The following is a 16,371-nucleotide window of genomic DNA, read 5'->3' as shown; positions in this document are numbered from 1 at the left end:
AAAAAATAAATGTGAAACCTGACTGAATCAATAACATTTGTTTTAATGTTTGAAATCACTAGAGCAAAGATGTGAGAGCTTTACAATAGTTGACACATAATGGACGTCCACGGAAATATAACTTTGTTCAGTATGAATTACCTATAAGTTCTTTATGGTTTCTCGAAAATGTTTTGACTCCACCTACGGGGATGAAACATCTTTTTTTTGGAGTTTGTCTAGGCTGTAGGCCTATATTAATAATGGACTGTGAAAGAAATTCTTAGTTTGACTTTTGATTATTTGGTCTATTTATAAGTTGCATGTTGCAACATGATGACTAGTCTATATACAATATTAATATAACTAGGCGAAACAAACAACAATACAGTATGCCTTTTAGCAGTGGTAGTTAACTAGAATCGAATTAGTTGAGAATTGTGACAGTAGGGTCTTTGTGATCCGTCTTATAGACCCGACAACAATTCACCATGAGGTGTTTAGGCTACCTCTCCAAATGACAATCACCAAAATGAGTCTATTATTATTATATTATTATTAATATTATTATGCGAGCTTATGTTGAAAATAGGAGTATCTCTATCAACAAATCAAATTCACAGTCTAATATTGTATTTGTGTCTACTTGCACTTGTTTTGTTAATCAATTTTCTGCATGTTCTGCATAAGACTCCGCCTGTGTGTGCACGTTTTCTCTCTCGTCATAGACGATATTATATGCACACTGCATTAGATGGTAGGGCCCTTCTCCTTCTGATTATTACCAGGGGTAATATTTCATCGGCACCACGCAATCTTTGTTCTCTGTGAAGATAATAAATGGCCTAATCGTTATCAGCAAACTGCTGGGGGTGTCAGCACCGACCGAGGCTGGAAGCGGGGTCCAAAGTGCTGCTGAATAAATTGGTGTTCCTTATCTCTCACTCCCAGATTATCGCCGCCTTTTCAAACTTGCACAACAAATACATTCAATGCATCTAATGCATCATTTGTTGGGGGGGCAGATTGGTAGAGACAGATAGGCGCAGAGAATGAGAAATATTTACACGTTTTACGCGCTGCAGCGGTCCAGCAAATAGGCCTATAGGCTGCTTTAGAGGGAGTTTATTGGTGAGATCATTGGTAGGCTACATACACTTTACATATCCTGTCTATCAATGCAAGCTATACATAGGCCTACATACATTTAGGCCACATTTTTGTAATTCACATGTAGCCTATGATTTAGTTCATTTAGACAAAACAAGAGGCCTGTTATCACACATTTAAGGAAACTCGCAGTGGATTAAGACATAGGCTACATCTTGTAATGATTTTGATATTTTTAGGCTATCTCTAGATAACAGCATGCAATGCAGATAACGCGACAAGATCAATTTTCAACTTAATTTAGGCTACACTTTCCTAATAAACACATCGAAACATGATCGCATTATCTTCAGTTTCACAACAACTAAGCCGCTTAATAATAGACTGTTAGTTTTCTCTTATTTCGTCTAGTCTGGTCAGTAGGCCTACTTGTCTCCAGAGCAAACGGGCCTCACATTAGGCCTGTGTTATCAGTTAAATAAACTGCCGTGATAATATAAGGTTAACAGTCTAAGTTAGCTATAATTTAGTTCATGATTCATAATTGATGTCAGGCGAATGCAGTTTAATTTAACGAATAATGAGCCGAGCGTGGCCCCTTATTCACTTTTTATATGACTGATCTTTTCCTGTGTGTTCCTATAGCCTATATGTCTTCGAATTAAAATGTCAACATAGCCTACTGAAAGCTAGAAAATGCTGCGGGCCAAACGTGGCAGTAAAAATGGTCAACGTCCATAATGCAGTATTTATGAGTGACACTTATGACAAAAAAAGACAACATTTTCCAATTCACACACACACACACACACACACACACACACACACACACACACACACACACACACACACACACACACACACACACACACACACACGCACACACACACACACACACGCGCACTCCCCTTTTAATACCGTGGCATCTCCACCGGCCCCGGTGCTCTGATGGTCTCCTAGACAACCGAGATAACGGTGCAGCAGTTTTCCATATCGGTCCCGGAGTCTATTATAGCTCGGGATTAGCTCTCTTTCCGAAAAGGTCATACTCAAAGTCACCAAACCTGCTTTTTTTCCAGCCCATATGGATGTGAAGGCACATTTATAAACATGCATGTGCCATTTCATCTAATGCCATTATACTAATGGCACTGCGAATTTCCCTGCTCTAAAAAAAACTAGAAATATAAACAAGAGCCTTCTGAGGAGATAGAAGAGCTCGTATCCCCACTGCACTGAGACTGAGAGTTTCACACTGCAGGAGAGACGCAGTCAAGTCACGCAGGAGAAAAAATGTGCTGTTATGTAGCGACCCCTGGCGGGGAGGGGATGCGGTAGCACTACAAGAGCCTCTGAGTCCTGTGTGTGTGTGTGTGTGTGTGTGTGTGTGTGTGTGTGTGTGTGTGTGTGTGTGTGTGTGTGTGTGTGTGTGTGTGTGTGTGTGTGTGTGTGTGTGTGTGTCTGTGTAAAATAAATTGTAATAATCAAGCAGCCCAGAAAGGGAGGGAGACTATTTGATTTTTTTAATCGTTTTTAACTGCTCTTTAATGTTTTATGTAAAGCACTCTGAACTGCCCTGTTGCTGAAATGTGCTATACAAATAAAGCTGCCTTGCCTTGCCTATTGCACAGCTGGAATGTTCCAGCTGGGATTCCCGGTGGCTGGACAGGAAGTTAGAGGAGCGCTGACAGGAAGTGTGTTCTCAGGGAGGGCCAGCATCGGGTGCAGAAAGAGAGGGAGATGTTTCCTGTTGGCTTTCTCCACATGTTTAGACGCCTTGCTTGTTCTTTTGGCCGCCGTATCTTTCTCGGTTTACGTCACACTCAACATGAGTACATGTACCAGTTTGCAAATGCTTTCAGCAGCATCTGCCTGTGCTCACAGTGTTAATTATAGGAATGTCAATAGAGGACAGTGGTAAGCCAAGACAGTACATAATGTACGCAGGGTAGGATTGTGTCACAGGATGCAGATGTCACCACATGAAGTGAAACTTCCTGCCCATCAAAGCAGTCAGTGCCAGTTTAATGGACTCACGTTCAGCAGCCCACAACAGTCGTGATCATGGAAATAAGGCAAGAAAATTCACGAGGGAGAGATGGAGGAGAGGAGAGACCGAGTGGGGAGATTGCAGGTAGAGAGGTGATGGAGCGATATGTGGATTGCAAGAGGAAAAATCTCTTTGTCTCTCCTGAGCTCAGTGGACAATCAAAGTTTCCTATCAGCTCTGGAGTAGGGGAAATTGGCTGCCCTGGGAAGGAGAGGCCACTCTCACAGCCAATGGGAAGTGCCCCTATCACTCTAATCAGGTCCGATAGAGAAAGTAGGAAACGTCTGTGTGTCCGTGCACACGCTCAGACAAGAGCGCTTTTTAACAGAGAGCAGCTTTGTTTCACTCGCCTTCATGCGATCCAAGATGATACAAAGTCTAAAGTAGCGTTAGACCTTCATCTGCCGCTCACGAGGGACATGTATATGCCACGCGGGTGCGTTTTTTTTTTGGCAAAACTTACCCTGAGAGGCATGGCCATCAGTGCTTTGATGGAGCGCCATGTGGCAGAGATCAGCGGGTCTTAGTGGGAGCTGTGGACAGTTGCACACAAGGGCGGCAAGGGATGAGGATTACTGTCTCATCGATACAAATCCATACAGAGAGGGAGGTTGACATCAATATGCTCACAGATATAGGCAGAGCACAGGGGCTTTGAGCAAAAGTGTGCACGATGTAAACATCTGCACAAGAGGAGAACGTCTGTGGACTTTGATGCTCGCCGTTTTTGTGCCATCCATCTTTCTAGCTCTCCCTCTGTCCCCACCTCCTCCATGCCAGACAAGAATGCGTCTCTCTGCACCCAGGGCCCAATCCTCTGTTTGAAGTCCCATCTCCATCTTTGCGCACCCTACGCTGTCCTTCCCTTCCTCCGTCTTTCCATCTGTCCGACTGTCTTATCTGTCAGCCCTGCTCCTCCCCGCCTGCTGCAGCTGCGACGAGGGCCACAGACGCCTTCATTGTCCTCCTCTTCCTTGCACTCACGCTTCTGCACCCGGCCAGATCACACCTGCCACCTGCACAGGACACAGGGCCCCGGGACCTTAGGCGCAGGGCTTTCATCCATCCCTCACCTCGCCCTTCAGAGCCTCTCATCCACTCATCCCGGCACCCTGTCACTGAGGAATGGCCAGTGCAGAGGGCCAGAGCAGAGCAGGACACAGAGCGGCTGTTGTGAGGATGTGTGTTTTAAGCAGAGCCAGAGGGAATCAACGCAGGTGAGGCGTGTTTGAGGGCAAGTTTTGAGTTTTGATTCGAGTCATATTTCTTCTTTTCGATGACATCCTTTTATGACTGGGTAGCAAGATTGACTGAATTGAATGAATGTATGTTGTGAGGAACGTGTGTGTGTGTGTGTGTGTGTGTGTGTGTGTGTGTGTGTGTGTGCGCGTGTGTGTGCGCGCGTGTGTGTGTGTGTGTGTGCGCGCGTGTGTGTGTGTGTGTGTGTGTGTGTGTGTGTGTGTGTGTGCGCGTGTGTGTGTGTGCATAATAACATGCTGACAGTGAGGGTGGTGGCTCTGTCTCAGTGATTTATGAGAGTGTGTCTTCTTAGCAGGATATTGTTCCCTGACTGGTGACTTCTGCCTCTCTCTTTGTGAGTGTGTGTATTTCAGAGCGAGAAAGATTAAGAGGAGAGAGTACCGCAGGTGAGCCCTCAATGTAATCAATCACCACCACGTCACAAAGCCCAGGGCTTGTGGATTACGCCTTCAACTGATACCTAGTTTGACTCCACATTTTTTTTGCATATTCATTATTTTTCTGGCAGATAAAGAAAGAACATCTGCATCTTTACTATACTTCAGGGAAGGAAGATAAAAATCAACTTCATGCCTGAGGGGGGACCATGACAGCTCAACCACATGGCTCAACCAGTCCAACACCCTGCACAAACCCCCTCATCCACCTCAAACACACACTCTCACACACACACGGTTTGCCACATCAGGATACAGTGCTTCACATGAATTCCGGTTTAAACAGTATTCTGCTCGGCTTACACCAACAGATAAACCGCAGTTATTCTGCAACCGGTAATCACATCCTGGGCCATAGAACAGGGCCTGAAGTGAAAAGACTGAAAGGTCAAGCAAGCAAACACCAATATCTCACAAGACAATGCCCTGTCAATGATATAACAGTCAAATTGGGAAGCAAATGCATTAACAAAACGATGTGCGATGACTAGAGCCATATTCATTTATCTATGTATTTATGTGAGGGCTTGTACAGACAGTGGCAACAAATTTCCATGGTAAAGGACAATAAAGTATCTATCTATTCAGTGGTAATACAGGTACAGTAATAGTCAATAGTTGCAAACAGCATCATTCTAACATCTAATTCAAAGACTTTTCAGTGGCTTCATGAAATTGGAGGGCTTAAATGTGGCCTATTTTAGGTTAAGTGAAAAGACATTGTATCTTCAAAGGCCTCGCTTCTTACTTAGGACATGTGCTCATATTTATCTAATCTATCTTAAGAATTACACTGAAGAATACTCTAAAGAGACAACAAAGTAAAAAAGTCATTTGACAAAATGAGACACATTTATCAAGGGACTTACTGCTACTTAAAGTTGATCACATTATTAATCACGCTCTGAGAATGAATGGCCAGACAGAGAAGCAATAGCCCATTATTCTGCCCCACAAAGCCAAAACAGTAACAACATTTTTGGTTAAAATGTAATTATCAGTCAGTGTATTTATTTGTCATGTGAAATCATATTAAAATACAATTTCAACTAGTTGTAATCGGTATAATGAAAATTTCTCCGCAGGGCCTTGCACTCGTGTTGGGTGTTGTTTCCGTACCAGGAAGTGATGTGTGATGTCAGGACGCTCTCAATGATGCAGGAGTAGAAATTCATCAGTATTTAAGTTTTGACCAAAATCTGACTGACAATCAGATCTGTTTTACCAGACAGAGGTAAAAACCAAACTGCTAATTTACCAGCCAGTTTCTCTGTCTCCTGTAATGGAATAGTCCAATTTGATGCTCCAGAAAAGAAATTGTTTAGTTTTTTTTTTGTGTACCACATAAATAAGTAAATAAGTAACACAATCTAATCATTATGGAGAGAAAAAAGAAACACCAGATAAACTAGTTCAGCTAAACGCTAACTAGCCGAGCTTAACAGAGTAGCAGTATAACTGCCATCTCTGCAGTCTTTCACTCTGGTGGAATTCATGTGATTTCATGTTGTTTAAGCTCCCTTTAAATCACATAATTAAATGTATTTGCTTAAATATGAATTCATTAAACTGGCTCATTAGCTCAACTGGACCAATAGCTAAAGAAACAACAAGAACATATTTTGTGAGATGTTTTCTTTACGCCTTTCAGATTGTCCAAACATACAGTGCAGTGTCTAAATGCTTTTTTTAGGTGCATAAAATGAAGTTTTTACAACTCATACATCCGTTACACAGTTTTGCAAAGAGCCTTAAAACTTTAAAGCCTTTTTCTCAACTTCACTTTTTTTGTTTGTTTGACAATTGACACAAGAACTAAACATTCTACATATTGATGATATGTAAAATATAAATAGGAATTAAATAATAGGAAATTGGCTGAATTGAAATCACGTTGGTTTGCTGCTGGTAGCCTACATCAGAGAAAACATACAATACAGTCTATTTAATACCACAATGGCAATGCATGGAGTTTTATGACAAACAAAATCATACCAGCTTTATTCTATTCCCCTAATCTTTTCTGAATTTTAGATATTGGTCATCTTGGCTGATGTTATATTGTACAGTCATTTCAAAACATGTCTCAGAAGCCCCATGCTCAGCTCTGGACAGCAGCCATCTATAATCTTCTATTAACCAGCCCAAGATACTTATGAAGCTCTGTTAAATGTAAGCTTTAGACTGTAAATTGGAGTATAAATTAAGGATTTTACAAGTTAAAAAAAAGAAGTATTTTAGCAATTTAATAAATATAGGCTCTGATCCCAAAATCCTTGTGAAATTCATTTTCAAACTGCCGTGTTATCATTATGAATCTCCATCACAAGAGAGCTTAAGCATGCTGAAGAATTCAGGTTCTTTTATTTTAAGGAAAGTTTTTCCAAGGCCAATTATTCATTCTATAAAGCCACACATTTAAAATGGTTTTCCAGTCCCCAAAGGAATCCTTCAATCACATCAGTCCATCACGCAAACCCACAGAGTGACCACAGAGTGACCCGATAGCATCATTACAGAGCGGCAAGCAGACGTGAGCTCAGCGCTTTGTTCGACACAGTCACTGGCGTTGAGGTGGACGTGTGTGAGCAGCAGCAGTCCGCCTGCTGTGAGAGTGAGACTCTGCGGCTTTCCGAACTCTCATCGCTCCAAATCTCCACTTATGTACAAACACACAAACAAAAATGCTATTGTGTGGCCTTTCACCAGCCCCGAGCATCAGTGCTAACAGACATTGTCTTTGCTTTCCCCCTGCTGTGTATTTTCAGAATGATTATTGTATGGCACATACAATATGTTAACATTATCATTGTGCGGGGAATGGGGCCTGTTATTATGGAGCAGGAAATGACCTGCCAGGACCCCTGGTGACCTCAGACTGACCCTAATGTTTTATCCTGGGCTTCTGACTGTGATCACGGCAGGTCAGCTGCTCTACTGACCGGGGAGGAGAAAGCGATAGGTGGGGTTTCTCTGAAACAAGGAATGCAACAATGTACTGGAAAGTCCCTCTGAGGTGCCAGTTTTAGAAAGGGCACCAGACACCAGTCATAGTGCATGTGTAGCTGGTTTGTGACTTTAGGATGACATACTTTAATCTATGTGTCAGAGTATTCAATGGCAGTGTAGTCTTGTTGAAGGGAAAGAAAAGCTTTTCAGTGTTGGTTCTTGACCCAAGTGCGCCCTCTTTCGAATAACCTAGAGTACTGCTTCCTCAAATGAACTAATACCCCAGCTGTAAACTAAAACTCTGTTGTCCCATCTTCATACACCTGCTGTGTCATTTAAAAAACATGCTAAATGATAAGTTTCTCAAAACTTTATTTCAAATTTGACAGCTGTCCATAGCATTGCCCGTTTCACAAACATTTGTGTCCCATCTCCCATGTCTTTTCTCACATACAACCTAATCTCATGTATTCACTAATCTCATGGTCAAAAAACACCACTTACAAAACAAAAATCATACAAAATGTAGAAAATATGACTGAGGAACATCAAAAACAAGTGTTTGGGCTGACAAGGATTCAAGCTTCAAATTTTTTCTTAAAATATAAACATCAGTCAGGGGCGAGTAGAAAAAAGTTGTAAATGCAAAAGAGAGACGATTGGAAAAAGATCACCTTCTTACTTAAGAGCTAAAGATGATTTAATCTTAGAATATGGCATATGTGAGTAAAGACATGACAATGGAAACACTTGGGCCCTTCTATTAGTTTCCAAAAAACAACATATTTAAGAGGGGGGTAAAATAATACAAAGTCCAGAACGTGAAAATGGAAGTGTCAAGTTTGAGCAGTGGGACAAAGTTGAAGTGCACCTCAACAAACAGACAAACGATAAAGCCAAAAGTTGTGACGTAGCTGCTGTAGAGCTGAGTGCGCAGTGACCTTAGGTTTATCACAAGGCACGAGTGTTTGGATAAACCAATCACTACTAGAAGATCAGATGTTAATTGTCCATGTCCGATGGTAAAAAACAAAAACAAAACAAGTGTAAGCATTTGTGTCACATAGCATTCTCATTCATACAAACAGCCGGTTGTACAGTGTGTTGTAGCAGGGGCGGTGTGTGTCCGTTTATGTGTGCGAGTGTGGCGGGAGTAGTTTAGAGGGCATCCAGCAGACTGTCAATGCGGCTGACGAGCTCTTGTCTCTTGCCAGTCAGAGTCTTCTCGCTCTCGATGTAAGCCTCCTTCTTGACCTTGCCCGCCACCAGCCGCTCGGCCTCCTGGCCGGAGCGACACACCAGGTCCTTGACCTGGCCGTCCAGCTTCTGCACCTCCCCGACCTTAAGAGCATTAGACAGGGGAGTCAACATCACTGTACTTTCAGATTAAAGCGCGTTGAATGCGTACCATTTACAAGTCGGATTTTTTCATTGTTTTCATTAGCTCTAGCCAGCCATTGTTAGCAATGCCAGTTTATAACAACGCATCACGCTGTTTTTTGTGCATACAAACAGCGCAACGACTGTTCACAGATAGAAGTTGGACAGGACTGTGTTTACGACTAATTTAGTGAGACACAAATAAGACAGAAGTGCTTATTACGGTATGTTAATGGTCTGACCAAATCCTTAATGACCCCACTCACCCTCTTCATCATACATTTATGAGAAGCAATAGGTCAACTGGTAGAATTTTACAACAGAGAATTAGAACAGAAAGGTACACTAAATCATTTGTGCCTACAGCGATCAGACTGTATAATGACCAAGCACATCGCAAGCACTTTAATCCCACACTGGCACTTTAACTGGATGCTAGATCTCAATTTTTTGACAACCACTCCTAGTTATTATTTTTTTGTTTACATTTTTAGCTACCTGATAATATTAGTTATTTCCTCTTTTTTAATGTTTCGTAAACGTCAGATTGTCTTTGTCATTTCTGTAGTGTTGTTATTCTCTTCTCTATACATGTTCATTGGTTTGTCCGACTTTGGCCTCGGAAAATCTGACTTCCGAGTACAAATGGAACGCACTATTATTTCATTTACGGCATTTCAACCTGTGCTCGCAAACACACGCCACTCACCTTTTCAGCCAAGTCGGAGCCCTCGGCTTTGAGGCGGGCCTGCAGTGTGCTGATTTCGTTGGTGAGAGTGCGGTGGTCGGCCTCCAGAGTCTTCCGGCCGCTGTTGAGCGCCCCGGTGTCGCGGGACTGCTTGTAGCGATTGACCACCTCGTCCATGTGTCGGTACAGACCCAGGCGCTTGTTGACCAGAGTCAGCACCTGCTCGGTGATGGAGGCCACCTTCATACGCACCTCAGCCGCAGGGTCCTGAACAAAGACGGATTTAAAACTGAAGTGACAAGAACTGAATGAAGATAGAAGTATGCAGAATATCTGCTAAAGGAGGGGAGTGAAAGGATAAACGAGGCCAACAGAAACCAGACTGCCTTTGTAGAAACACATGAATGCTCGCATACCTTCGTGATGGCAAAGTCCAGGCGGACATAAATGATGACAGTGAAGAAGAGGATGTAGAAAGCCCCTACAACCAAGAGGGGCTCCTGCAGCATCAGGATCCTGTTGAAGTTATAATGAACCTGGGAATCACAAAAGAGGTTTATTAACTCCGATTTGAATACAATTTCACATCTCATATTATAATTCCTATCAATAGTTTTTGGACATTTTATGCTTTTCTTAGATAACAAAGAAAGGATAGGAAAAGAGGAGAGAAAGGGGGAACGACATGCAACAAAGGTCCCCAGCCGTACTAGAACTAGGTGGTCTGTGTTCTAACCTATAAGCCATGGGGACACCCTGTAGGAAGAAGAGCTAAATAATAGTGTAAAAAAAAAAAAAAGATTTGAAGACAAAATATGAATGTAATGATATTAAGTGAAAATACAAAACCTATGATGATTAAAGCTTCTCAAATATGAGTTCCGTTATTGTACATTTAACACCTTATTATTTTGACTGTCTGCGCTGTGAGGGTACAGTAATGTGAAAAATGTATCATGAATAGAGCTGTAACAATTCAAAATGTCACTGTACAATAAATTAATTACGAAGAAATAATTACGACTAACAATGTAATTGTCTCTTTCAGTCAAATTTTCACTTTTTTTTTAACAAATTCCAGGATACATCTTTTGGTTATATAACTGTCATGTGACCCAGATAATGGAATAACACAAATACACAGCCTATGAAGTAAACAACGCCTCTTTATTACCATAAAACATTTTTCTAACTGTATCCTCCCTTGTCATTTTTGTTGCTATGAACGTGTATAGGGTCAAGTTCATACAACTAATAATTGAAACAATAAAAATATATAGTCCGACCAATAATCACTTGTCTAATTACAATTTGGCAAATCTAAACAAAATCAACAACTGCCAGTCATTCGCCTTAAGACCTGAGCTAATGGTAGCAATGAATTGCGGTTACACAACAAAACTGCGATTATGTAAAAAAAACAAAAAAAACATTATGTAATAATTGTTACAGGCCTAATCATGAAAGTGCAGTAAAGCCATAACATCCCACTGTTGGAATCCTCTACAGTGAAATACAGACACTGTTTAGCTGTCAGCATTATAACCGTGTTTAATCCAGCTGCTAACTAACGGTAGGCTAACGTTACCTGCTGTCAAGTGAAGTGTTAACTAGCGTCACGTGCAGCGATGCTTCTGTTGCCTCTAACGTTTGTTTCAGAGCATCAGAGAGCAGCGCAGAAGGCAGTTAATTGGCACCGAAATGAGGCTCCGAAATCCGCGTTGCTATTCGGTCGGGTAGATACCGGTCGTTTAGGCACCGGTGCCACATTAGCACCGGGTCTCGGTACCCAACCCTACTAACAATACAAGCTTGGATTTTTATAGTGCCTTACAAGGGGACCTAAGGACACTTGTAAACTTGCTTCTTGTAACAGTTGGTCTTGAGGATGGCTCCATAGATAAGACCAAAGGGTCTTTAAAAAATCAAACAAATTCATACTACTACTACTACTACTACCACTACAAAGAAACTCGGCTCATTCTAAGATATCTTGTGTGCAAGGTTTACATTCCGGCACAGGAAGAGAGAGTTTCCAGTTGCGATATAATTCAATCAGATTGTAAAACTGCTGTAGTGCACAATTACTTTAAAGCATTTAGTGTGCAAGGTTTTAAACATTTGTCAAAGCTGAAAAACCTTTCAGTCCGTCTCTGCAGGTTATCTGGCTTCAACATATCTGGACATGTGGTTAATAACACTGTAGTGGCTACATGTTACGTTAGTCAAAGCAATCTTCTACAAATCTGCTGGTAAATAATGCGTATGTATGCAATGCCCAAATTGCCGTCCTCTTCTACCGTTTGTCTTACCACAACATCCTGAATATGGTGCTCCACCAGGTTGTTCTTAGTGGCGACCAGCACTGGTCGGCCAAAGGTGTCCAGATATGTATAGTGCAGCTGGTTTGGCTCGCGATCAATTTTGTAAGGTGTATCCACGTGGATGTTTCTGATAGGACATGGCAGGGAAAAATATGAGAAATCAGCATCAAGTACTGCAGAAATCTCTACTAAATCTGACATACTGTAGACTAGCTTGGAAACACTGACCTGGCCCCCTCCGGCAGGATGATTTTCACAGTGAGGGCGTCAATCACCTGGTCATCATACACATGGTCAACTAGTCTCATCTTCAGTGCATACTGGTCACCTAGAAAATAAAATGATGTGACACATTACCAACACACCCTGGGATTCAGTCTCAAAGGAAAGCCTGGGTTTAAAATCATGATGACAGCAAGCACCTGCGACTCTGCCCTGCTGCGGTGGCCATTGAGCAACGCTGGTTTTCAATTATCAGCCTATAGCCTTTCTCACAGTTTTGAGTGGTCCTTAAAAGGACAATTCCGGCGTAAAATGAACCTAGGGGTTAATAACGTGTACCGAGTCGAACATTCTCTGGGATATGTTTTCATGCTAATCGAATGAGTCTCTAGCTTTTAACAAGCTACCGCAAAACCGGTGATTAGCTGCTAACGCTAGCTTTCGGGGCAGAGGGTAAATCACTATTTTCTACCACTAACAAGTCTCAAAATGGCACCACACTTAAAACTGTAGCATAATGAGACACTGTGTTTGAGCTCTGTTACTGGTTACTGGTTGCCAGTAGCATAATGAGGGTCCCTACATGCAAACCGAAGCATTGAGAACTTTGTAAGTGTACAGACAGTTTATTAAAAAGAAGTTTATAAAGACAGTAGTGTTCATTCAACATTCGGCCGCCATCTTAGAAAACAGTCACGAGCAGCCGAATCACGAATGCCATGCAACCAGTAACATAGCTCAAACACAGCGTCTCATTATGCTACAGTTTTAAGTGTGGTGCTATTTTGAGCATTGTTAGTGGTAGAAAATAGTGATTTACCCTCTGCCCCAAAAGCTAGCGTTAGCAGGTAAGCACCGGTTTTGCGGTAGCTTGTTAAAAGCTAGAGACACGTTCGATTAGCATGAAAACATATCCCAGAGAACGTTTGACTCAGTACACGTTATTAACCCCTAGGTTTATTTTACGCCGCAATTGTCCTTTAAGAACACGAGTAGGAATCAAAGTGTTCTCCTATGTTTGGGTTAGTTAGGTTATCAGTTGTCTATATCCACAAGTTCCACTTCCGGGATTGCCGCCGGATGTCCTTTTCGGCCGGACGTCCGGTACCTTCCGCTTTCTTTGTGTTGGCATTTTAAACTCCGGTCGATTTCTGAGGACTATGGTTAACTGCTCCTCAGATCTCTGCAGGGTAAATCCAGACAGCTAGCTAGACTATCTGTCCAATCTGAGTTTTCTGTTGCATGACTAAAACAACTTTTGAACGTACACATGTTCCACCCAAAGAAGTTCCTTCCCGAGGCTATTTTGCAGCGGCACAGGGGCTCCAAGACGACTGTGATTGGTTTAAAGAAATGCCAATAAACCAGAGCACGTTTTTCTCCCATCCCGGAATGCTGTGTGGACTAATCAGACCCTCCTCCGCAGGGCTGTGAAATAAGGTCTGGCAATGCGAGACTAGGTTATCAGAAGTCAACTCACCTAGGGTGTAGAGGTACTCGTAGCTGGGCAAATTGTAGCCAATCATGTAGTGGGTCTTCCAGCCTCCGAACAAGGGGAACCGAGGCCTGACCTCCACTTCTACTGAGTCTTCCAAAATCTGTAGATGGGAGGTGGAGATGTTGCCAATCTCATCTCTGTAGTAGACGTCCTGGGCCGAGGCAGGAAGGATAGTCTGTTGAGGAGAAAGCATATAGTCATCCTTACTTACCGTAACACTAAAAACAAAATCAGACAACAGTGTTTTATGTTTAATACAACACCTTGAAGGATTTGACAGATGAGATGCCGCTGTCTGACTGCCGCTGATAATCGTAACGTGAAAAAGGCCCCTTCAGGGCGGCTCCTGTGTGCCTCAGGTCAATGGTCTCTTCCACAGCAATGTTACCCCAGTGAGAGACCTCAATGGTCCGAGTGATGCTACTGATGGTGAGGAAGGGCGAGTTGTTTTCATAATGGATCTTCATTGTATCCTGTGGACAGCAGAGAACATACACAAACACAGAACGTTTAGCAACTTTCTCGCAGCTTCACTTGAAGTCAAATCTGGTAAAAGCTGTACCTCGCTGAATGGAGCCACATCACGGAAAGGTCCATATTCAATGATCTCATCGTTCTTGCTGGGGTTACCCAGCTTGGTGTAGGTCTCCACAGTCTTGGAGGCTAGGCGGACACGCGTGGTCTGACTGCGGGTGGGGTACGGAGAGTACAGGTAGTGGTTCCCCTGAAAGACCACCAGCTGGCGCTCAGCCTGTGTGATGTGTGTGGGGAAGGGCTGCAGGACATGGCTAAATGTCATCTCCACCTTAGTTTTCAGCTGAGCACCTGCCGCCAGATTGGAGGGCAGCTGCACTTTGTAAAAAACCCCACTGTATGGAACAAATGACAGAGATGAGCATGGGTAAGATATATGCGCACGCTGCTGCAAAAGATCAGCGTCTCAGGAACTACAAAATGCAATTTTCAGGCATTCATTTTTTGAAAATGATTTTTACGAGGAGTTGTTTTTGTTGTTACCTGAATGTTCATTAATTAGTCATCTAACAAGTATTGTTTTAGAATCAACCCCATCTGTTTTTATAGTAAAAGTCAATGGACTGACAGAAATCTGTTTTACAGGAAGGCTTGTGTTGTGAATAGTGATTGCTGGAGCAAGGAACTGTGGGACAACAATGTTAGTCTTGTATTTCCTAGGCTAAAAGGTTAAAAAAAAAAAAAAAGTGTGTTTCCACCAGTTTAGTTATTTATACAAGCTTGAGAACGTTAGATGATAATGAAGAGTCCAATCTCATACCTTTGGCTCTGAATTGTTGTCTGTTGGAGTTCAAGTGTGCCATCCTCCTCCTCATCACCCTTCACCTGTAGAAATATGGTGAAATATGGTTTGAGCATACTCTTTGAAAGAAAAACACTTTCAAGATAAATACAGGACAAGTGAGAGGTATATAATGCAGTGGACAATAGTTCCTTGAAGGATCCTTGTGAAGTTTATTATTCTGTCTAAAAACAGAGTATTATTACAGACAGTTTCATACATAGTGGAAAGGGGCGGGACTGCGCAGTTACACACGGAAGTGAGCTGCCCAGCTCATACGTGTCATTCAGCCAGACAGAGCGTGCAGCACTGCGGAAGTTAACATCGTATTACCCGCATCCCTAGCAATTCAAAACTAATTGAACTAATCTAGTTTGAGCTGTTGCCGTTTGGTACATTTCTGCGCATAGCAAATGAGCTGATGGCAATACCGTGCAATAAGTAGCCTAATATAACGTCACATGCTGAAATAGTAGCTAACTTACCGTTGGCTAACTGACTGTTTGCAGGACTCATTGACTCACATAAGCCAAGCTAGTAGCTGTGCTTTCATGCATTCAGTGAGCACACTGTAACGTCGTATGGTAGCATAGCCTGTGCACTATTGCTGCTATAATCTTTTGAAGAAATGCAACATTTGTGTGGAGAACAGCAATATTTTGCACAGCCAAGAAATGAGTAACGTTAGCATACTATGAAATGGCTAACAGGCTAAAGCTAGCGAGCAGGTTACAGGCAGACGTGTTGGCTTTATTTAATTCACTGATGTTAGGCTCACCGAAGCTCCGATGTATGCCAGATGCGGGGCCAGGTCAGCCTCTACCGCTAATATGAAGCTGTGGACGGCAGACTGTCCCTGGTTGGACAGCACGATCTCCGCGGTAATCTTGGCCAGATGAGTGCCCAGGTCCACTGTCCTCTTCACGTCCTCGTTCACCAAACCGTCCGCTGAAACCTCAGAGCTCACAGCAGCCAGGAGCAGCAAGCAAGCGGCGAGAATTTGCGACTTTCGAGTCATGGTTAGAGAAATTCAGAGCTGAAATACTGGGATAAGAGAGGACAGAATAAGGGAACGGTAGAGCAGCAAAGAAAGGCCGCTGTGCCGCTCTACATCAGAAAGGATGACGCTTCATTCGGTCCGACGTGATGGCGTCACGGC

At 42.7% G+C, this 16,371-nt stretch overlaps 1 protein-coding gene and 1 long non-coding RNA gene across 2 annotated transcripts; one reads left to right on the top strand and one right to left on the bottom strand.

The window, feature by feature from the left end:
- Positions 1 to 3,056: 3,056 nt before the first annotated feature.
- LOC144516536 (uncharacterized) lies at positions 3,057 to 8,439 on the top strand. The gene is made up of 3 exons (XR_013501851.1): positions 3,057 to 4,356; positions 4,753 to 4,785; positions 4,908 to 8,439. It is a non-coding gene; the product is annotated as an uncharacterized LOC144516536 (long non-coding RNA).
- rpn1 (ribophorin I) lies at positions 8,141 to 16,328 on the bottom strand. Its single transcript, XM_078247897.1, has 10 exons — positions 15,991 to 16,328; positions 15,192 to 15,256; positions 14,460 to 14,766; positions 14,161 to 14,370; positions 13,880 to 14,072; positions 12,406 to 12,505; positions 12,166 to 12,304; positions 10,270 to 10,389; positions 9,875 to 10,120; positions 8,141 to 9,126 (listed from the first exon to the last, which is right to left on the bottom strand). The coding sequence occupies exons 1-10, from the start codon at positions 16,228 to 16,230 to the stop codon at positions 8,944 to 8,946; spliced, it is 1,803 nt and encodes a 600-aa protein (XP_078104023.1). The 5' UTR covers positions 16,231 to 16,328; the 3' UTR covers positions 8,141 to 8,943.
- Between the last annotated feature and the right edge of the window lie 43 nt (positions 16,329 to 16,371).

Source organism: Sander vitreus, chromosome 4, assembly GCF_031162955.1.
Source record: "Sander vitreus isolate 19-12246 chromosome 4, sanVit1, whole genome shotgun sequence".
Lineage (NCBI taxonomy): Eukaryota > Metazoa > Chordata > Actinopteri > Perciformes > Percidae > Sander > Sander vitreus.
This window is presented reverse-complemented; position numbering and strand designations above follow the sequence as displayed.